The sequence below is a fragment of the Rhinichthys klamathensis genome, unplaced genomic scaffold (assembly GCF_029890125.1).
Source record: "Rhinichthys klamathensis goyatoka isolate OS25496 unplaced genomic scaffold, OSU_Roscu_1.1 h1tg000054l_1, whole genome shotgun sequence".
In the NCBI taxonomy this organism is placed as follows: Eukaryota; Metazoa; Chordata; class Actinopteri; order Cypriniformes; family Leuciscidae; genus Rhinichthys; species Rhinichthys klamathensis.
Genome location: NW_026606599.1, coordinates 817,542 through 841,403, shown reverse-complemented (window position 1 = coordinate 841,403; position 23,862 = coordinate 817,542). Strand labels below are relative to the sequence as shown.

At 38.0% G+C, this 23,862-nt stretch overlaps 2 gene segments (V, D, J or C); one reads left to right on the top strand and one right to left on the bottom strand.

Annotated features, from left to right (window-relative positions):
• Positions 1–12,455: 12,455 nt before the first annotated feature.
• On the bottom strand, positions 12,456–13,330 carry LOC130083266 (immunoglobulin kappa variable 3-15-like). The segment is given in 2 exon segments: positions 12,456–13,142; positions 13,244–13,330. Coding segments are annotated over 2 exon segments (372 nt in total).
• Positions 13,331–15,339: 2,009 nt separating this feature from the next.
• LOC130083256 (immunoglobulin lambda constant 7-like) lies at positions 15,340–15,926 on the top strand. The segment is given in 1 exon segment: positions 15,340–15,926. A coding segment is annotated over 1 exon segment (450 nt).
• The last annotated feature ends 7,936 nt before the right edge of the window (positions 15,927–23,862 follow it).

Below are 23,862 nucleotides of genomic sequence, written 5' to 3'. Positions count from 1 at the left end.
TTCTTGTTATGAGTTTACACAAATAAAAGTAGTTGCGAATAATGCATTATTATTTTCTGTATGACCAGAAATGATAGACTAGTTTAAGTTGTTTCCACTGTTGATAGGAAAATGCAAGTGTTCGCGCCCGCGAACATTTTGAAAGGTAATGGAAACACGGCTATTAATAAGCTTGACATTGTTAAGATTATTATTAAGTCACATTGAATATTGATTACTTGGTCAACATACCCTTTTAAATTGCAATGGGATTTGTGGTGCTGGTTTCGGTTGGCCACGATTCCTATTCCTGTGTAGACAACCTGTTCCTGGTGGCCTTGGGAGTGAGGTCAAGTGCGATCGGTCGGTCGGACCATGTAATTACCGCTTATGCCTATGGATGCCGCTAAACACCACTAAACGGAGATATTCATTTTTTCAAAGCAATAGTTTTAACAGTTTTACAGATGTTATCGCGGGCCGCCAGAAATGTTTCGGCGGGCCGCCATTGGCCCGCGGGCCGCACTTTGAGAACCTATGTCTTAGAGGTTTGCACAATGACCATGATTAGATATCCCTATGTTCAGTAAAGATAGTATTTTTTTTTTATTTCTTTATTAAACGTTTTAAACTACATTACCCATGAGCCTCTATCATTATAAGCTATTTGGCAATAGTCTTTGTTTGTAGTTCAGTTAACTTATACTTAGGGTTAGGGTTAGGATCTCGGTAAAGGGGTAATTTCTCACAACAAATCAACACAACATTGTTAACTTTATGTATTACTGACGTAATTATAACAGCAAAACGTACTTTGCAACATTAAACGTTTAGTAATATGGGTTTAAAGATTGTCCAACCACAGCCAGTCCTGTAGGTGCCAAGGAAATGTCAAAGCCAATGACAACCCAGTTGAGCAGATGCGTCACACTTACTTGTCCATATATGGTCATTTATGACAGGATCTTCCAGGTTCTTGTGGTGAATGGACAAATTAAACATTTATTTGTCCCCATTAAATATAAAACTAAAATGACAGATTGCATTGCATAACCCGATGCAACAATAGATTACACGCAATAGAAAAATGTTGCAGTTGGATACTGTATGAAAAATAAGTATTAAAATAATTCAAAAAGTTTCATTTGCTTACAAAAAACTAATCCTCTGATAATTATTCAAGCATTCAGTATTTCTTAAACAAAGATAAGTTCAGCTACTATTCAAATGAAGTGCTTCTATAACATTTACAATGTATTAAAGGTAAATATTTAATCACTTCTGTGTTTCCAGGAAATGGACCCCATTACCATTATTAGCTAGTATAAATATAGGAATAAAAAAAAAAAAGCATAATGATTGGACACATTTTGTAGTAATTTCCCAATGTTTATTTATGTCAAACTGTTTAAATACAAAGATAAGCGCCCAGCACAGCATCCTCTGTCACACAGGTACTTCTCCAGTTTGCGCCACTATGTAGAAAAGAAACCATAAAAATAGGTTGGTTATATAAAAAAATATCTGCATTGAGGTAATCAATTATAGTGAAAAATAGAAAACTCTTAAAAAAACACTGATTGATAAAGTAACTGATATGTAACCGAAACCCCTTTAAAACAACAATGAATAGTATACAACATGTAATTTTGATTGGCATTTCAGATGGATGGAGAAAACTGAACTGGAATGATATATGTAAGAGATAATGTGTAAGGGACATTATCCCGCTTATTACATGGCTACCTACCAAATAAATCAATAATTTGACACAAAATATTGATTTAAAAAGGAGTTTATTGGTTTAAAAATGATTGTATTGCTTCCGCTAAAGAAAATAGCGTTTAGCGCTACGTCTCTACGGTTAGAATCCATTGCAACGCTCTGTTTTTCATGGCAACGGTGTGTTATACTTAGCAGCGGTCTGTTTTCAAGAAACAACAGACCGCATTCTACATTAGAATTCAACCAAGCCATGTAATAAATATATATATACACAATATGTTGAAACAATTAAGGAAATGATATTAAAAAGAAAGAAAATAGGTTATTTTTACATTACCATTCCCCCCCCCCCCCCCCCTCTTTCTCTGTGTTGGCAAGTAGAATACAGTGGGAGGGATGGTGACAGGAGTGCTCACAGTAGAATCTGAGTGTTCACTGTAGAAAATAAATTATTACAAGTAGACATGGTCAGAGTGGAAATTAGCAATAAGAGTGAAGGGCTGAGAGCAGATGTGCCACACAAGACAGAGAGCGATGTGAAAGCTTTTGGATGGGTTGGGTCTTAAAAGAGCCATTGGGTTTGATATTGTAGAGAGCTGATGGAGTTTGATATTGTAGAGAGCTGATGGAGCAGGACTAAGTAATTCGTGACAAATCCTGCAAGAAAGGACAAAAGATAATTTTATTAAATCACATGATGAACTATAAAAACACTGACAGCCAATCAAGATCTATCCAACTTTAACCGTTTGTTGTGGATGTTAAAATAGTTATCATTATAGTTATTGTTCTTGGTGTTATGAACGAACTTAAAGGGTTAATTCACCCAAAAATGTCAGTAATTACTCACTCTCATGTTGTTCCAAGTTCCAACCCCGTAAGACTTTCGTCAATCAACCATAAGTTTATCAAGCCACGAGAATACTTTTTGTGCGCAAAAACAAGCAAAAATAATGACTTTATTCAACTCTTCATTTTCTTCTGTGTGGGCCTCTGAGTGAGCCACGTAGTGTAACAGCGCAGCGCTTCTGTGTTGTACGTCACACGCATCACACACATGACCTGTATCGGCCAATAGCGAGCCTACGTTCTGACGTACAACACAGAAGCGCTGCGCTGTTACACTACGTAAACTCACTCAGAGGCCCACACAGAAGAAAATGAAGAGTTAAATAAGTCGTTATTTTTGCGCACAAAAAGTATTCTCGTCGCTGGATAAACTCAAGGTTGAGCCACTGTAGTCACTTGGACTATTTTAAACATTGTCTTTTCTAACTTTCTAGGCCGGCAAGTTTCGATCCCTTAGCTTCTATGGAGGAGTGAGACAGCTCTCAGATTTAATCAAAAATATCTTAATTTGTGTTCTGAAGATGAACGAAAGTCTTACGGGGTTGGAACAACATGAGGGTGAGGGTGAGTAATTACTTTTATTATTTTTGGGTGAACTAATCGTTTAAGTGATCTGATTAGGACAAGTTATTGGAAGATCTGATGTGTCACGTAACTTGATAAACTAGCATTTCCAGACTCTTGCTTCTTAAACAGATGTGGTCAATAAAAATCAACATGTGGAAAGATATCATGTACTGTTGGTACGAGAAGAGACGGCGCCAATATGTAAAGGTTAATAAAGAGTACAATGGATTTGATATGAACTTTCTGATATAAACGGTCCGACTACTTACAATGTGCAAGAGAGTTGAGGCAATGGTCAATTTTGTACGAGTGCACTTGCACAATATCATATGAATTTGCTGACTTGGTCAGTTGAATGAACTATTACTACATCAACATGACGCTTTATTGTGGGTTCTTACTGATGGGGTAGTGTAGTATGTAAAACAAAGTTTAAGAAACATCAAATGCTGTGCAAAATGTAACTGCAGTAATGTTCAATTAAGGGTTAAGACCAACAAAGATATACAATTGGAAACATTTGCCTTTGCAGCTTTTTTCCTTCTCCATAAACGCACAAGATGGCCGAATTCATCCCTCTCCACGAAGACAGGTTTAACAAGCCCTTGACAGCACTTTCTTTTCAGCTGAAACAAAGAGAAATATATACATGTTGAGACAGTGTGTTAAAAATGATCCGTGACCAAATTATTTGAGAGGAAGGACTTTAAGGAAAGTTAATAAAACATAAAATAAGGATACATTCATTAAAGCAAATCAGCTATAACTAAATGTGTTCACATTACCTAATTTGAAGGACCTGTTCAGCCTCCCTGGCAGCTTCTTCAAGATCAGCACTGGGAGCTTTGAGTTCAAGTTCCCTGTTAATAGCAGCTTTCTGAAAGAACTGATCAAATTTTGATTTTTTTAAATATTCCATGATGAAGAAGAGAAAGAAAGAGATCAAAAATATGTGTAAATTAATTACAGTTAAAAAAAACTGAGAGAGAGAGAGAGAGAGAGACAGACACAGACAGAAAGTGAGTTTTTGCTAGAGATGGCCTCTTAAAAGATCTGTTGGATTAAAGGTTGTTGTGGGAGATGGAGATGGAGGAGTATATGATCTGAAGTAACTGCAAGACAGAAAAAGAATATTGAATTACAATTACATTACAAAAAGGTATTAAAGGCATGGCCAGTGTTGTGATTAGTGTGGTAAAACCATGGCAAGTGTTGTGTTACTGTTTCAACTATAAACACCACAGTAAAAGTATGGTTACTGTGGTAAAACCATGGCAAGTGTTGTGTTACTGTTTCAACTATAAACACCACAGTAAAAGTATGGTTACTGTGGTAAAACCATGGCAAGTGTTGTGTTACTGTTTCAACTACAAACACAACGGTAAAACTATGGTTACTGTGTAAAACCATGGCAAGTGCTGTGGTTACTGTGCTTTACCTACAAATAGTAGACAGTAAAAACACAGACTGTGGTAAAATCATGGTAAATTACTGTGTTTTAATTACAAATACCACATTACAACTACAGTAACTGCTAAAAAAAACATGTTAAGTGTTGTGTTACTGTGCTTTAACTACAATAGTACACAATAAAAACACAGTTACTGTGGTAAAAGTATTGTAAGTGTTGTGGTTACCATGGTTACAGTTACGGTGGAAGAAGCATGGTACGTTACTGTGCTTTTACTACACATGACATGGCGGATTGACAGTTACTGGTAAAACATAGTAAATGTGTGAACTTTTTGCATGATACCTTTCCCAACACAGGCAAATTTCAATGTTTGAATGTCACAATGAAAACTAACTTTATAATGCTGGCGTCCGTTTGAATGAACGTCACACAGCTTGAAATATAAATACAGATTTGAAACACGACATCATTTCATTCATAAACATGGGACTATAGACGGATGGAAAACCTACCTGTACGTGTGAAGTCATCAAAAAGATATATTTTTTTAGCAATAAACTACTTTGAATAGCTGGGAGAGTTTGACGTAAACTGGTAACGTTAGCAGGTAGATAAAAAAAAAAAAACATAATGCATTGAGGCGAAAGTCAAAGTTTATAATGCATTTCTCCATATCTCCAGCTGCCGGTAGGGGCGCAAATTTAGGAAACGCTTTTATGTGTCGTATTTGAAGGTAGTCACAAACGACCTAAATGGTCGTATGGGTTGGAGGACTTGTTGAAAGCGCGTTAGTTTGAATGAAGGCTTAAAAAAGGTCTTTGGTTCTCCTGGTGTTGCTGAGGAAAACCGCGTCTTGCGTGTGTGTCCTTAAGAGCGGGTGCGTGCTTTCTCAGCTCTTCTGGGCGAGCGTGGTCGCTGCAGATTCAAAGAGTCTCCTTCAGGTTGAAGTTGCCGATTACGTTCATTTCACTGAAACTAAACGTAAGAAAAAGTCCGAAGACGAAAAGAAAGAAAGATTAAAGAAAACGGAGAAAGCTCCCTAAGGAGCCATGGATCCAGAAACCTCTCACAGGAAAAAGCTCTCGTCTGGCGTAGAAACTGCATCGAACAGATTGTGGCGTTCGAGTTTTGAAGGAGCTAGAGGCACGCCTTTCTTGCGTGTCTGATCCAATCGTTTGGGAGGAGGCGTGTTGTCAAACTTCTGTGTTTGCGAAAACACACGCCCTCCGGGTCATGTGCATGGAAGATAACATTTAGTAAAAATACACTTCTAAACTGGTATTAATAAAAGTATGCCTCATGTTGCACTTTGGGTCAGTGATTCGATCTTATTCGATTCCTCTGATTCCAATCATACCAAGCGCAACATTCCTAGGGCTAGTAAAATGCAGATACATGATTTTCGTGATTAAACGAATGTCAAACTGATTACATACCATAAAAGTTTATAGTTACATCAATTTGGTCACATGGGGATTGTAAAACACAACAAGAGAAACACTTCATACGTTTAAAGAGGTAGGCATTTAAAAGTTCATGAATGAGTGTTTCTGCGTGTGTGTGTGTAGCAGAGTTCAGTTAGAGTTTGCCGGAGTGGTGGACTCTCGCTCACTCCCCCTCCGGGGAGTTTCGTGTGTGTGCGTACTCCTCTGAGTTGATGAGTTTAATCATTTGAGTGGTGGTGATCACATTATTACACAATGCTCTGTGTGTGAGGTGATTAAATCAAGGGGGAGACCCTAAGGGGCTGTTCTCTGCGATCTCGTCTCGAGTCACATGTCCTTCTGGTCACATGTCACAGACAAAGCATTTCTTTATTCATTAGAGAAAGACGCTGCATCTCCGAATGGAGTCAATGATTTAATCAATTCAAAACACTGCCCCCTTTGTTTCACGAATGGAAGACTGGAGGGGAACCTAAGTAAATTAGAATCTAGTTAATTTACTCCACATACCAGAGCTGGCTCGATTACCTATCTGATTATCACTACATTCATAATTATTGATTAATGTTAACATCATCCATGATCAAAGAGGTCAAAGGTCACCTTAGAGGTCACAGCTCATCACATATATTTCTTTAAATAAATTTACATTTTAAACTTTTAAACTAAATATCAATAATTTAACTTTCTATAAATGTTCAAACAACATGGAGTTAAATGTAAATATAAATAAAACAAATATTAACTCAAATAACTGTATTAAAATGTCCATATTTCTGGATATCCTATGAAGGTATGATTTCTGAGTGAACAAGCCCTTTAAGGTTCAGTCTTTTGAATCAAAGCACACGTCCCTGTTTAAGTCTCTCCCTCCACAGGTGTTCCTGCAGCAGCGACAGCTTGGTCAGTTTCCATGACTTTACTGTTCTGAATCTTCACCTTGAACAATTCAGTCTCAATGAAACGCTCCTCCAAATCCTGCTGATGCATGAGCAGATGAAGCGCACTCTCTTTTGGCAGATACTTTTTGATGAGTGTATTGGAGAGGGCCACATCCTCAGCATTCCCCACGAGATTGATTGAAAGCTACCTACACTTTGTAGTTTATTACATCTACCACACCGATGGAAATGTTTTTGCTATCAAACACAAGCTGGCATATTGGACAGCGCAGAGAAATGGTTGCTTCGACAGCACAGATCTTGGCCACAACCGTGTCACCTCTCCTTCATCCACAATGAAGTTAACTTCTGATCCCAGATCACTCAATGGATCAATCTCTTGAATCTCACTGTACCGAGTGGTGCTTAGATATGGTTTACGCTGAAAACATCTTGAGCTCAAGTTAGAGATTCGGAAACAGCGTCCTAGAATAAGCCTTCAATCAACCTCTCCCACGGCTGTAGTTTCGTTTGGCCAGTTCTGTCTTCATGTCTGTGTCTCGACAAGCACTCCATTGGACTCAACACTTTCAGTTCCAGTGCTTGCATGGACCACTCTAGCTTCAATAACAGTTAAAAGACTAAATTCATTTTCACCAACTTAACCAATACAAACTCCAGACTGTAAGAGGTAGCCAATGAGTGAACCACTAATGTTTAATATAAGGGATAAAATATCTGTGTTGTCATTTCCATAATAGAAGGAGCGTGCGAGAGCTAATTTCTATAAAGACCCATTCAAATGCGTAAAGAAGTTCTTCACCAGTGAGAAGAATAGCACATTAAAAGCATCTAAGGTTGAGCTGGAGAGATATTTGGAGGAAACACATACAGATGCAAAAAGGCATAAGCCTATGTCAATTCAGCTTTCTTTGGACTCAAATAGATGTCTCCCTTTGACTGCCATTATATGCCTCACAGAGGGAATTACAATTCTCACAAAATAAAGCATCCTGCAATAGTTTAGTATTAAAATGGCAAAAATAATTTGGTTTTGAAGTTCTCTTCATATTCAAAGCAAATAATATCAAATGGTGATCTGAAAACCCAACGGGTAAAATTGAAACATCTGTAATTTTATTGTTCCATTCTCTACCTATATACAATCTGTCTAATCTCGCTCCACTAACCCTATTGTTAGATGCGTTGAGCCAGATATACTGTTTAATTCCTGTGTTTCTTCTTCTCCAAATATCTATCTGATGGGGTTCTTCTCCATTTCTATTAATAATAAAATCAATAGTGCAGTTCCAGTCACCTCCAATGATAGTACAAACATTGAATAGCACTCCTTAACTTTCAACAATACCTCACACTCTCACGTACATTATTGGGTGCAAAAACATGGTGGTGGGTGGTGATGGCGCAGTGGATAAGACACATGCCTTTGGTGTGAGAGACACGGGATCGAGTCCACTGTGAGACACCAATGTGTCCCTGAGCAAGATACTTAACCCCTAGTTGCTCCACTAGGCGTGCGACCTCTGACATAGCAATTGTGAGTCGCTTTGGATAAAAGCGTCAGCTAAATGAATAAATGAAATGTAAATAAACATATATCAGTACAAACACACATCCTTCATATTCCATTTTTAACAGCAATATTCTTCCTTTTACAATTTATTCGACAACCAAAATATTAACATTCATTTCTTTAGAAAATAAAATGGCTATGCCAGCACTTGTATTTGTCCCATGACTTAAACCACTTTTCCCTCCCACCATCTACTCCATTCAGATTCATTATCTAAACTAGTGTGTGTTTCTTGTAAGATAACTACATTTATTTTAACTCTGGTAACTCTGATACCATTGCTAATTTATTACCATCTCTACCCCATTCATATTTAAAGAGCCCACCCTTAACAGCCCCATAGAAGAAAGACAATATGAAGAGGACAGAAAAAGAACAAAAAAGCAAAGAGAAATATTCACCCCTTGAGACTTAAACATTTGATTTGTTTTGTGAAGCATTCGCTTTATCCCTTCTTATCTTTGTTAACATCTTCCTCAACCTGAACATTTTTGTTTCCTTAAAGTCTCATAGCTAACATTTCTCTGCAACAATTTCACTGTATGAATGAATTTATTTTCATCAGGAAAAAAATCTTTACCTTCAATAGTTCTACCAAAGGTCACTTCTGCTGCACATTTACATTTAAAGAAGGTGGCGAACTTTAATATATATAAAATAAAATAAAAATCATTTTAAAAAAACATGGACACCAATCAAGAACCCATCATTCTGACAGTATTTGTGTAAGAATGTTAAAGTTTCTGTGACTCAAATGGAAAGCATCACATCCAGACCTAACAGATAGTCTGCTGTTATCAGTTTAAAAATGAACCAAACTCATGTTGCTCTAGTGATTCTGATTTAAATTGTTGTGATGGGACTTTAATTATAGAGACACCACAGGAATATACATTGCAAAGGTCGTTTTTTCTTTCTCAATTTGTATCATAATCACTGCATTTATGGTTTTAGAACATTGTTAAGAGTTTCTGTCATAATGTGCATCAGTGTGATTAGTAAATTGTTTAACCAAATGCTTTTAACCATTTTAATTTCAGCGTCTCATTGGTACGTGTGTCTTTCTACACAGGGATGAGAGAGTAGGCCTTCTGATGTGAAGTGTGAGTTCTCTTACAAGAGGTTCTCTCGTATTGCGTAAGTTTAGCTTACGCTACGGGAAAGATTCATCTTCTCGAGATATTGAAGCCAAAAAATTATCCTTAATTTTGTATTCATTGTCAACGCAGTGCAGCAGCTAGCAGACCTAGAGCAGGCCATCTCGCGTGCTTATTGGCTGCCCTGCTGGCATCTGCTGCAGCCTACCAGTGAGCCCCGCGTGACATCACGCCCAATGAAGGGCGCTCGCGCCTTCATAGCGTCACAGCCCGCCAGAATGGGCGTGGCTTAGCGTATAAAAGAAGGGGCTGTAGGCTGACTTCCCTGGTTTTTCGACGACTGAAGCGAAGTCGCTCGTGGCGCGAGCATGGCCGGTTACGCAATACTCGTTCCCTCTCTAGAGAGAACCGAGGTTACGCTAGTAACCGAGTATCGTTCTCTTACGAGAGGTTCTCTCGTATTGCGTAAGTTTAGCTTACGCTACGGGAACACTTTGTCAACGCCGTGCGCGCCAAGCATCCACCATGAGACCCCGAACTTTCAGGGGAACCCTGTAAGGTGGAGAATAAGGTGGCCAGCCACGCGGGCCATCACTTGTACATACGCACACATAGGGAATACAGAGCAGCGCGCCGGTCTGTATAGGCACATGGCACATACCCTACTTAGTGCAGCTCAACCAGGAGAGCTGAGTCATGTGAGAGTGATCTGAGCAGGAGGTCTGGGCAGAATACACCTCTCCTTTAAACTGACAACAGTTCAGCCTGCAAGGCAGGAACTTCTAGGTTATAAAACCTGACAGAGGTAGACGGGGAGCTCCAGCCCGCCGCTACACATATGTCATGGATAGAAATTCCACTGGACCATGCCCACGAAGAGGCCACGCCTCTCGTGGAATGAGCCCTGATGCCCAGAGGGCATTGCAGACCTTTTGACGCGTAAGCGGCTGCTATAGCGTCCACTATCCATCTGGACAGGCTCTGTTTCGAGGAGGCGACACCTTTGGTGCGCCCACCGAACGAAACAAACAGCTGTTCCGAACGCCTGAATAAGGCGGAGCGCGTAATGTAAAACCTCAGCACTCTGACAGGGCAGAGGAGGTTCACATCACTTTCGCTGTCAGATGCTGGCAGAGCTGACAACGAGATAACTTGCGCTCTGAACGGAGTGCCCATCACTTTAGGAACGTAGCCATGTCTAGTAGGGGTGGAACGGTACATGTATTCGTATTGAACCGAAACGGTACGGGCGTCACGGTTCGGTGCACGAATTTGCACGGAGAATACACGGTACAAATAAAAAAAAACTCTTAAATAGCGATACATTTCGCTCTATTCGCTTTTGGTGTGACTGTGAACGCAGCAATGAACAGGCTGCGATAGAGATTGCAATGCTGGAGTGTGTGTGCGCGCGAGAGAGAGAGAGAGAGAGAGAGAGAAAGAGGCGCGATTAACAGTGTTTGTGTGTGTGTGTGTGCACGAGAGAGAGAGAGACAGGCGCGATTAACTGTGTGTGTGTGTGTGTGTGTGCGAGAGAGAGAGAGAGAGAGAGAGAGAGAGAGAGAGAGAGAGAGAGAGAGGCGCGATTAACAGTGTGTGTGTTTGAGAGTGAGAGAGAGAGGCGCGATCGAACAGTGTGTGCGCGCGTGTGCGAGAGAGAGAGAGAGAGGCGCGGGCGCGAATCCCGCGCGATCGAACTGTGTGTGTGTGTGTGTGTGTGTGAGAGAGAGGCACGGGCGATCGAACAGTGGAAACATAAAAACATACTCCGTCATTTTTTTCATACAGGACATCATTAAAACTGCAAATTGTTTACTTATATTTGTGTACACTCGCAATAAAACACAACATTGTGCTTTTGTCACACTCTAAACTCTTGTCAAACTGTAACCTACAACTGTTAACAAAAGTTTTTAATGGTAGTATTATTTTATACGGAAGTCAATTATTTATAATTCAGATGAGAATAAAGTTAGGGTTAATTAAAATGAAGGAAAACAAATATATTGATCTGAAATAGCTAATTAATTTTAAATTCATTCAGGTACAATTACCAAACATATCTCAAGGTCTTTTCGTCTTTTTAATAATTTAATTAATAAACTAATTATATAAAACTACTGTCAGTGCACTACAAATAAACTGGTTCTATGCCTTTATTAATAAAAATACAAGGCTTAAGACATTTATAAAAAAGCCTTCTGCATTTTTGTTTTGCTATTCCATTGTACCGAAATCGTACCGAACCGTGACGTCTGAACCGAGGTATGAACCGAACCGTGACTTCTGTGTACCGTTCCACCCCTAATGTCTAGGTCTGAGGATGACTTTAGAGTCATTCGGCCCGAACTCAAGACACGACGCGCTGACAGACAGCGCATGCAGGTCCCCCACACGTTTTACTGACGTCAGTGCAGTCAGAAAGACGGTTTTCAGTGATAGATATTTCAACCCCACGGAATCCAGTGGTTCGAAGGGAAAAGCTTTCAGGGCCTCTAGGACCAGTGAAAGATCCCACATGGGAACCGACAGGGGGCGCGGCGGGTTCATCCTCCTAGCTCCTCTAAGGAACAGATGACCAACTCATGTCTTCCTAAAGACTGGCCGTGCGTCGATTCTGCGAACGCTGCCACGGCCGCCACGTACTTTGAGCGTGGATGGGGACCTTCCCTTATCCAACAGCTCTTGTAGGAAGGAGAGCAGATGCGCCACCCCGCATGTCCGCGGGTCCAGACCTGAATGAATGACCAGACTTTGACAATGAATACAAAATTAAGGATAATTTTTTTGGCTTCAATATCTCGAGAAGATGAATCTTTCCCGTAGCGTAAGCTAAACTTACGCAATACTCGTTCCCTCTCTAGAGAGAACCGAGGTTACGTTAGTAACCGAGTATCGATTTCTCTTACTAGATGCTCGTTGAAGTGTCCAGAGAAACTCTCTCGCTGACAGAGAGGAACTCAGTCATATAAAGATGTGTCCTCTAGTGGTGAAGCATGAAGTGCAATTATTACATTGAAGAGGCTTTACAAGAACAACAAGTTTTACAAGAACAAGCACCACGCACATTTATACACATTTTAGTCCAGTTTAGTAAGGGATATAAGATTATATGTTTACTTAGTACATCATAATAAATGAATAAAGTGTGTGAAAGGTTTGATATTGTGTAGTTTGTGATCCTCCATCAGCAGCTGCAGTTTCTCTCAGCTGTATCAGTGCAGTCACTGTGACGTCTGACTGACAGAGGTTTTTGTACGACTCTTTATCACTGTGTGAACCAATACTGACTAGTGACATGAAAACTCTGACAGTAATAATCTCCTGTATCTTCAGTCTGGACTCCACTGATGGTCAGAGTAAAGTCACTGCCAGATCCACTGCCACTGAATCTAGAGTGAGTTCCAGTATTACGGGTTGATGTCAGATATATGAGGAGTTTAGGAGCTTCTCCAGGTTTCTGTGAGTACCAGTGTAAGTAATTATTACTATACACATCACTGCTGGTTTTACAGTTTATTCTGACTTCTTCTCCTGGTTGAACTGCTGATATTGATGGACTCTGAGTTACAGTATACTGTCCTCTACACTCTAAAAGAAAACACAAACGAAAATTAATATATGATTATATACATATATATGATAAATATATGCTGTACATTTCATATATTTCAAAACTGTATTACACAAACCTTGAATAAACAGTGCAATGGTCCAGATGAAGATGATGATGTTGTTCATAGTTGTAGTTTAGTCTTGTGTGATGATGAAGAGTGTGTTGTGTTCTGCTCTCAGTCATGAAGTGTTAAACTCACAGCACTATAAACACTCTCAGAGCACTGAAGCATGTGCTGACAATGCAAAGAAGTGGGCAGGATTTACAACAGCTTGTGCTGAGAACAAACTCATATACACTAGAGTTACACAATCATGACTTTATTTAGTATGTTTATTGTGACTCCTGAGACACTGAGGATGTGCAGATGAACGTCCATCTCTGTGTCCATATTCAGTCATGTGACCATCATCACTGCTACACTTCCACTAGATGAAGCGCCATCACTAAAGTAAGATCATGAATCATGAGTGTGTTCAGAAAGTATCAGGACTGATTGTGAATCTCTAATCAGAGTTCATGGTGTCACTCCATCTATCATGAAGCCTCATGTGTGTCTGAAATCATCAGATGGAGAAGAAACAGGCTGTTAAAGATGGACACATATTAGAGCTTGTTCACGTTTCATGATCTTGTGTGGAGATTCAGAACCAGTCCAGATACTTTTATAACACACCTTGAATATGAAAACATGCTTGACTGTGTAGAACATGCAAAACACCTTTTATATCTTCATTGTCACACTTTCTATTGACTTTGGCTCTAATATTCAATAAAGTCATTATTTGAACAGATTCTCACTGAAGATTGAAGTGTGAAGCTGCAGGTTTTTCTGTGAATCATGATGATTGATCTGCATATGAAGAACAGAAGCATCATTATGAGAAACTCCACAACATCATCCATGATCAAAGAGGTCAAAGGTCACCTCAGAGGTCACAGCTCATCACATATATTTCTTTAAACAGTGTTATATCAGAAAGCATTTAGTCAAATCTGAATGAGTGAGTGTTGAGAAGAGCTGAGGATCTTCTAATATCAGTGTGTTGAAGTGTTGTTTCTCTCTCTCTGCTGGAGTGTGTTCACTCGAGTGGAATAGAGGTTTTTGTACGAGCGTTTCATTAGATTGTATCACTGTGGTGGACATTCGGTGGAGGAACTAAACTGGTGATTGGTAAGTCTGTCGATTTAATCACCTAATAAAACATACAATTTAGATTTCAGAAAGTGTTTAACAGTTGAAACAAGAACAACATTTTTTTTTATAAAAATGATTATTATATATTGTGGCAAACTTTACTTGAAGCCTTTATGTATGATACATTATAAAGGTATCAATAATGTAGAATTTAATGCCTTTTATATTTTAATAAATAACTGTAACCAAAGTTACAAATGCATTATAATATTTGCAAATTCCTTGTTTCGTCCGAAATTAGTTGTTTATCGTGTGTTTTAGTGTATTATACATTTTTGAAGGTGTATCAATGAATATATAATATTATAATGTGTTAAAACTGCGGCTACAATTATTGATGAGATCATACATGCATTATAATGTATAACAAGGCTTAATTATTGCATTAAAATACTTTTATAATGCAATATATATATATAAAGCTTTTAGGAAAGGTTTTACTAATATTGTTGTAGACTTATTTAATCTAAAACAATGATATTGTCATGTTTATACATTCAGAAGAAAAAGAAATGTCTAAACATTTTTCCATAATGTGTCTCACTATGAGTTTATTCAGTTTATTACAGGTTTGTTTTTCCTTCATTTATTTCTACACCGAGTTCATATTTAGTTCATCTTTTATTGTAGAAATCATACATGTAAAAAGAGATTTGACATCAGAATGTAAATGTTGCTACTTTCTGTAGTTCAGTCAATGATACCGAATCTCTTTTGCTCATGTTGTGCTTATAATTCAGTGCTTTATAATACAAACACAATGTATTAATGATTCAATTGTTTTTCAATTCTGTTTTAAAAATGAGTTACATTTTGAGTTTAGTATCACATGTATATAAAATTTAAGATATTTATGTTCAGAGTTAAAAGCTAGAATTAAGTATCTTTAGTTTCATTTGATTTAAATGTATATAGTGATTGTGTAGTGTGTATATTGTATATATATATATATATATATATATATATTGACTGTAGTGAAGCTGAATGGCATGAAGGATCAGATGCTGGAGATTTGTCCTGCATTCCTCATGTCTGCTGCTTCAGTCCTGTTGAAATGCTGTGAATGTGCAGTGCAGTGTGTTGTGTGTGTGTTTGTGAATGTGTTGTGTTTGTCTCCTGCAGCTGGTCCCACAGTGAAGCCCTCAGTGTCTCTGCTGCCGCCCTCTTCTCTGCAGATCTCTGGAGACTCAGCCGCACTGCTCTGCCTGCTCAGCTCTTACTCTCCACAGGGGGCGCTGGTGAGCTGGACACTGGACGGGTCAGAGGTCACCGAGGGGGTTCTGACCAGCGCAGAGAGCCAGCAGGACGGCCGCTACAGCCGCAGTAGCGTCCTGACCCTCAGCAAAGCACGCTGGGAAGAGGGAGAGCTGTACGTCTGCAGAGTAACACATGATGGAGCTCCTCATGAGGTCTCGTTCCACAAGAGCTCTGAGTGCTGATGTTTCTCTCCTGAAGATGAGCCGTATCTGAGTGTCCTGTGTCAGGCAGGATTCACATGAGTCTAGTGCTGCAGCTGTAGTGCTTTACAACTCCATACTGAGAGAGTGTGTGTGAGTGTGTGTGTGTGTGTGTGTGTGTGTGTCTGTGAGATCTTTCAATCTGCTGTGTTTGCTGCAACATTCAATAAAGCTTCTCAACAAGTTCACTTTGTGTCTGACAACATCATTCAACTAACAGATGAAGATGCAGGAGCTTTTCAGAAGGTTGATGTCGCAGTAAATGTCAAATAAAGCTCTTGGGGTTTGAACATGGTCTCTGGAGACAGAGCTGCTCTATTCTGAGAGATCACAATCACTCCACCCTGACAATGCAAATGGGCTTTTCAGTCTCACTCTCTGATTGGTTACATGATCTGGACTGGAACACAACAGTTTCATTTCTGCAAAAGAAGGTGCTGCTATTTAAAAAAAAATATATATATAATAAAAATAATTGAAGTGACTGAATGCAGTGTGTTCAGTTTGATTGACAGGGATCATATATTACACCTAAAACATGATGATCATATTAAAACACTGACTCATTCTCTTCATAAACACAAGATTGATGTTGATTGTAATGATATAGTGTTATTAGTGTTTGAAAATACAATCATAAATCATTGTTCAAACCTGGACTAAACACTGGCAGAGTCAAGAGGAAGATGATGCTGAAAGTCATGTTTGTTGGTTGATGAAGAAGAGCTCTTGATCATGTCATGTTCAGTTCATAGAGCTATAAACACATGCAGAGTGAAGCATGTGCTGATCATATAAAACACCCTCTGAATGCAAAAGCTGCTGTAGACTGTGAGCTCACGACGAGACCGAAGAGAGATCAGGACGAGATACAGACTCACCTCAGACTCATCAGAGTCAAACAGCTTTACTGACAGGGTTAAAGAACGGCTTTACATGGCCGAAGCACAGTCACATTAAATATACTCACATACACACTTACACACAAATACACACAGGTAAAAATAAATATATGGAGTTCAGTCATGAAACCATCAGTGTTTCCCCAACAATGTCTCTCTAATCTGACAAACATTTCAGGTGTTGGAGTCTCTACTGATGAGCTGATGAGTTGATCATGTGTGTTTGATTAGGGACACATATAATATGTGCAGAGTTGTGCGGACTTGAGACAGTCAGGTATCCCAGAATGCATCTCGCACCAACCAGCAAGCATCAATAGCAGAGGAGAAAACCCCGCAATTTAAGAATACTGCTGTTATTGTGTCACGAACTGTAGTTTTAAGATTTTTTCAGGCTAGAATGTAGTTGTTTAAAGCTCAAATCGGTTGTTTATTAGTAAAGATATCGTCTATTTGATTGGGATTCAGACGGAGGCGGTGGTTTCACTTCCAGCTGATGGATGACACAACAAAACATTTGAGATGTGATGGAAATGACACTGTGGAGATGATTTTTATGACTCTAAGCAAAATGACATTATGAAAAGGAGATGAATGTCAGTAATTCTGTAATCTTCTACAGAAACATTAGACTGTATTTGATGGTCTGTAACCCCAGTATATCTCCAGAAACTAGAGAAGTGGTGTATTCCAGTAACATGAAGCTCCCGTGAGGACGCTGAACATCTGCTGAGGGAGCTGCTCTACCTACGATCACGAGCCCATGCAGGTGGGGCGAGCTCGGCTTTCCCGGGAGGAGAAGGAGAGGCGGAGATCCCATGGCCTCTGCCTTTACTGCGGGGCCGCGGGACACTTTGCCTATAGTTGTCCGGTAAAAGGCCAAGCCCGGCAGTAAGTATGAGGCTACTGTCGGGTGGGATCTCCGCCGAGAAGGCCTCATCTACATCTATGCTCCTCCCGGTAAGACTAAGATGGTCAGTACACAAGCAGGACTGTCAAGCACTGGTGGATTCAGGGGCAGAAGGTAACTTTATGGACCATTCATTTGCACGTAAATTTCAGATTCCCCTTTTTCCTCTCACCAGTAGGATATCTGTACATGTACTCAACGGTCAAGACCTTCCCATCATCTCCCTCATCACATTGACCGGCGACAGCCCGTCAAACATTAGCGTGAATGATTAACGTGCGACCTATAATTATATAAGGGCGCCAGTAGATATACCCGGCAGCTTCTGTCAAGATGATTTATGACCCTATGATTGACAGGTGGGCGGGGCTAACCTTTGACCTTCCGGAGTGTGTCCCGGAGGTCCCTTTGATCTAGGGATGACCCTTTGACCTATCGATCGATCAAGTTGACAGTTGTCTTTGATCTGGGGTATGCCAGTTGTCTTTGATGTGGGTGTATAATCATTTATTTTGACAGTTGTCTTTGACCTATTGACCCTTCTATTATACGTCAAGTTGCCAGTTGTCTTTGATCCGGGGTATGACAGTTGTCTTTGATCCTGAGAAATTATAGAATAAAATCATCTTACTTTATCAGACGTTCCCCAAAGATGTTCCTCCGAGTGACTCTCTCTCTCTCACCGGCCTTTTTTCATGACAGCCATGGTCACCGCACTAAGCATCTGCATCTGTGTGTCTGTGTGTGTGTTACATGATACCCTCCGCATTCCTGAACCAGGGGCTATAAATTTGCGGGGCTGTGAAAGTGAGAAAATATCGTGCACTAACTAAAGTTGAACAACATTGTTCATTTAAAAGTATATAAATAAAATGCTTTTATCATTCATTGTAAAATAAATAACTAAAATGTACTGATCCAATTATTTTAGATAAAAAAAAAAACTGGACATCTGAATTTCCCCTGTGGGGATGAATAAAGGTTTTAACTAACTAACTAGATAAAAAAAATTAATAAAATGCTTTTCTCATTCATTGCAAAATAAATAACTAAATGTACTGATCCAATTATTTTAGATAAAAATCACCCTGCATGTTTTATAGATTAGAAGAAAACATACAGGTTGCTAACGGTTCACAAAATAAAACCATCTTACTTTTTCACCGAGTTGAAGAAGTAGTTCCTAAGATGTCCATACAATATGAATGGTTTACAAAAGATGTAAAAGATGAGTTTAAAGTTGTCCCCCAGTGATTCTCTCTCCCCCACGCTTGACCGGAGTGGTGTGTGTGTGTGTGTGTGTGTCTATGTGTGTATGTGTAAGAAATGGGTGATATCATCGGCAATAAATTACTTTAGACCTCTCTGAATCCTGAAAACCTCTAAGTCACGGGGGCACGCTTATCTGTGTGTGCGTGTGTGTGTGTGTGTGTGTGTGTGTTACATGATACTCCTCCAAGTGAGGACAATATGTATCATATATTTCACACTAAAGTTGAAAAACATCATGCTCTAAATGGTTAAAATATACATCTAGTAATTTACAAATATATTATTTCACACTAACTTAAGTTGAACAACATTTTTCATTTAAAAGTATATTAATAAAATGCTTTTATCGTTCATTTTTTAAATAAATAACTAAAGTTATTATTTTAGATAAAAATCATCCGACATGTTTTATAGATTAGAACAATACATACAGGTTATGAACGGGTGTCAAAAATAAAATCATCGTACTTTTTTCAGCCGGTTGACGAAGTAGTTCCTAAGATGTCCATACATTTAAAGTTGAAAAGATCCCACAAGTAATTCTCTCTCCCCCTCGCTTGACAGGCATGCATTGTCTGTGTGTGTGTGTGTGTGTCTTTTCAGCGGTCAGAACGAAACATTGCATGTGTTCGATTAGTGTTAATCTTATTTCATAGTATAATCATTAAAAGTTTAAATTATATCTTTTAAAAATACAAGATGTTTTAAATTAAATTAAATTAATTCATAAAACAAATATCTGTGCGAAAATCACCACATAGGCCAATCTTTAGTGCGAGAGCACCAATGAAGACATTTAGAATCTGTGATGCCTCAGGCCAGCCCCCATTAGCTTCAGGATATAGGATGACAGAGCAGATGAGTGTCTGTGCATTGTGTAATGTTAGTCTGCTAACACCTTTCCAGAGCCAAAATTTTGTTCGTACTAAGATTATTTCAAATCATAATCGTAAAAGTTTAAATATTTTAAAATGAAAAGATGGTTTAACCTCTTAACCGTCTCCAGAGCGTCGGCGCACTGAAGCGTTTTTTTATTTATTTAGTTCAAATATACTATCAGATTTAATGTTATACCTTGACAAACTATACATCATTAAAAAGATATAAGACTCAAGATTCAGTATTTGACCACTATTGTATTCTGAGAAACTTATAGTGACAGTTATGTCTTAATTTGTGTCAGGAGTTATGAAATTAAAAAATGAGTCGTTACCTTTAATATGAATTATGAGCCTCAGCCGGTCTCATTCAGAAAAAAACTCCCGTGCGATCGTCATGACAGCGCTTGACAAAACAACGTCCCTCAGGGCTTTTAGCTCAAACATGTGCAGATTTGGAGAAATATTGATAGATTCTCATAGCTTTACATTAGAGTTCTATAGACAGGAATAATATTTATTGAATTTATACCCAAATGCGTCGATGTAATCATTTTGAGCGCTGTATACTCTGTACTGTGTTATCAATTCATCCTGAAAGTGAGGGCGCTGTTTGAACAGAAGTCCATAATATATGGATCACATGAAGAAGAGCCATAATCATGTGACATTCAGGAAGTCCTGCCACAACAAAGCTATCCGAGATCGCTGTAAAGTGCAGATAAAGATGTTTTGAAGACAATAAACATGATTGCAATGATATTTGATTTACCTGTGTTCTTCGAGTCATGTCAGGTATTTTCATAATAATTGATTATATGTATAATGTAATGCTAATCGAGATAGACTTTCAAATTGTGCAGAATACAATAAAATAATATATTTTCTATCTGATTTTTTTATCTGAAGCCAAATCAGATTACAGAAAGTTATTTAAAACACTCGACTTGCGCTATAAAGTAAGTTTGGAGAACAAACATAGTTTTATTCTCATAAATTGTCGTGTATTGATGGTGTGCTAAGCTAACATGCTAGCTAGTACTGAGCACCTGCTACCTTACTTCGGTGTAATTTTTATGATTTTTTTCTAAATAAGAATGCTTACTGAAATGTTTCGTTTTTCAAAAAGGGCATTTGATACAGTTTCACTGTGAAGTGAGAACTTTTATAAAATAAATGAGGGATTGAAACAGTGTGAATTGCTAGTCGTTAGTGATTATAATGCAGACAAAAGAAAAGCATATTTAGAGCAATAAACTGGCTGGAGAGGTGTGAATATGTGCAGGGGAGACTGACACTGAATGGGGCTCGTTTTTGCATCACAAAACAATAGAGGCAATAGACTGAATAGATGCTTATAAGAAAACAATAAACACCAGTCTAATCAAAATAAAGTCATATGACATGATCTTGAAAAACATTGAACTAAATACAGAGTTTTAGACTTATCATCTTCAAATTTTAAATATAACATGGCCAGACATGTGGCTTTAGCTGCAGTGCATTTCTAGATTGCTACAATGCCAACTTCAATTTTATTTTCATGAAGATGTTTCATAAAAATAAATGTATAATAACTTTACAAAACTTTGAAGCTATTTATAACTATTTTTTTCATTATGATAATAATTAATTCTACATTTACAATAAACTTCCAGGTGTCAGCTTTCAAATGAGATCTTACTTGTGCTTTTAGTACAAAGGGTTCATGAACTGTATCTGTTTCAGTTTGGGAATGCCATATCTGGGGATTTTTCAAAAATGGGCTTGAAGCTTAACAGGTTAAATGAACTCTTTATAGTTTTAATACATTCGTATCTTCTATTTATCTTTTAGAAGATTACTGTAAGGATTTTGTTTAACGGTGACCTAAAGTATAATTTTTATTAATATAGCCGTAATGATTTTTGTACTGTAACAGCATATTCTAACGTGTACACCTAAAACACGAACATCACAGAAAACTGCATTTTTACATTTTCAAAATAAATAAATAAGTAATTTAATATAATTTCTAAGCTGTTTTGCGGCTCCATAAAATCTCTATTTTAAAATTAAATTATTATAAATAAAGTATATAACTCAATGAATAATAACACAAATGCTACTAAAATGTATTCATACAAATTAAACATAGTTTTATCTTATTTAATATATTTATAAATATACATATATATATAAATTACATCTATAATTATAAAAAAACTCCTTACATTTTCATAGAACTGAAGAAGTAGTAGAATCTAGATCTATGCAATGATAAAAAACAATCCAAAAAGCAAATAGTTTAAGTTGTGATAAACAAACAAAGCCCTCCCAGATCCTTCAGTGATAAGCTACAGGGTGAGATGAAGCTTCAGACCCGCACAGAGACGGAGGAGTTACATGCCAGATGAGCCTCTGGGGCACAATTATGTCACAGCGTATACAATGCTAGTCTGCTTTTCAGAGGTTTATTCATATTAAATTCATTTAAAAGCATAATCTTAAAAGTTTAAATTAGATCTTTTAAAATTAAAAGACTGTTTAAATCAAATCTTTAAAGTTTTATTAAAATCATATCTTCTATTTATCTTCTTAGAAGACTTCTGTATGATATAAATGATTTGCATAAAGGTATTATTTTTACTAAACATTGTTTGTTCAATAAAATAAATTATAAAAATGTTATAAATCAAGAACTGTCCTTTGGCATCTTAGATCTTATTTCAAATAGTTTTTTGTCCATGCGACATGAAACATGTTGTCTCAGGACTCTACATTGCTCTTATTTAGATTAAGTTGTATCATTTAGAAAATCACCACACATTTTCAGAGACGCTGCATAAGTAAAGTTTGTCTTGAGCGAATATTTTAATTTTACTCGTCTTAATTTTAAAGCATGATCTTACTTTTTCTGCTGTAGCTATGACCTATTGTAGGTATAAGATATATCATATTTACTTTTCTTGCATCTCTCAAACTATCCTTATTCATTGTGGAAGCACACAGGGTGAAACCCTTCACTGAGAATATACTATCGGTTATCTACTCAAAATATATGTAGAAATTTCAAATGCTAGCATTTGTTGATGCGACATGCAGACTGTCTGTTGGCCGCATGAACAGACTTTGGGGAGAGCTGATGAGACTATAGCAGAAAGCATGCCCCTTTGACCTCCTCGATTCAAACGAATAGTGCTCTCTAGCACCACGCTTTTTCAAATGCGTGTTGCAACTACGGTAACCGTTATGTGCCAAGAAGCTACGACATGTCATCCAATAGCACTTCATCGAGTTTAACTATACACGTTCTACCGCTATGCTGCCTATTTAATGAATTACACAACCATGGAATGAAAAAAGCTTGTAATTTAGACCGTAACATTGACTTACCTGTCGAGAAGAAAGCAGGCAACTTCTCCTTCATTAGCTCTATCCACCTGGGAAAGCTATCCCGATATTTACCCTCGTTTTGAATTTGCCGGACACGTTTCACTTTAAATAAAAAAAAAAATTTAAGCTTTATTATGGGATTGTATTATGAAGTGCCGTGCAATCTTTCAAATTTGCCGGGGGAGTGACAAGCGCCTCTCACTGACCTCCTTGTGTCCCTTTCAGATGGTTTCAGTCAGCCGGCTCTGAACGAAAACGTGTTGTAGAAACGCGTTGAGGTAGCCTAGTGCTTTTTGTACCTCTCCGCTATTATAGTTTTTTCAAGATGGCGGAACGACATGGAGGCCACCATGGACTTACCCGTCAGAACATTGGCAGAGCTAATTTTACACCAATGAGATCATATTTATTAATAAAGACATTGATTTTAGCTATTAAAATACTTTTTAAAAAACTACTGTACCTTTAATTTCAGATGTGTAAATTACAAAACTTTCAATTTTACAATTACATTTTTCAACCGAGTGAATCTACACATGGGAGATCTTCAGAAGTCATTACTTCAGGGGTCGATGGGGGTCCTGATAATATTTAATTCCCCTCAAAACCAAAGATTAAGTTTAATGACACTAGTTTGCAACGGTCCCCCCAAAACCAAATACTTTATACGATTTGTATCACACTTTTCAAAGGGTAATCTTAC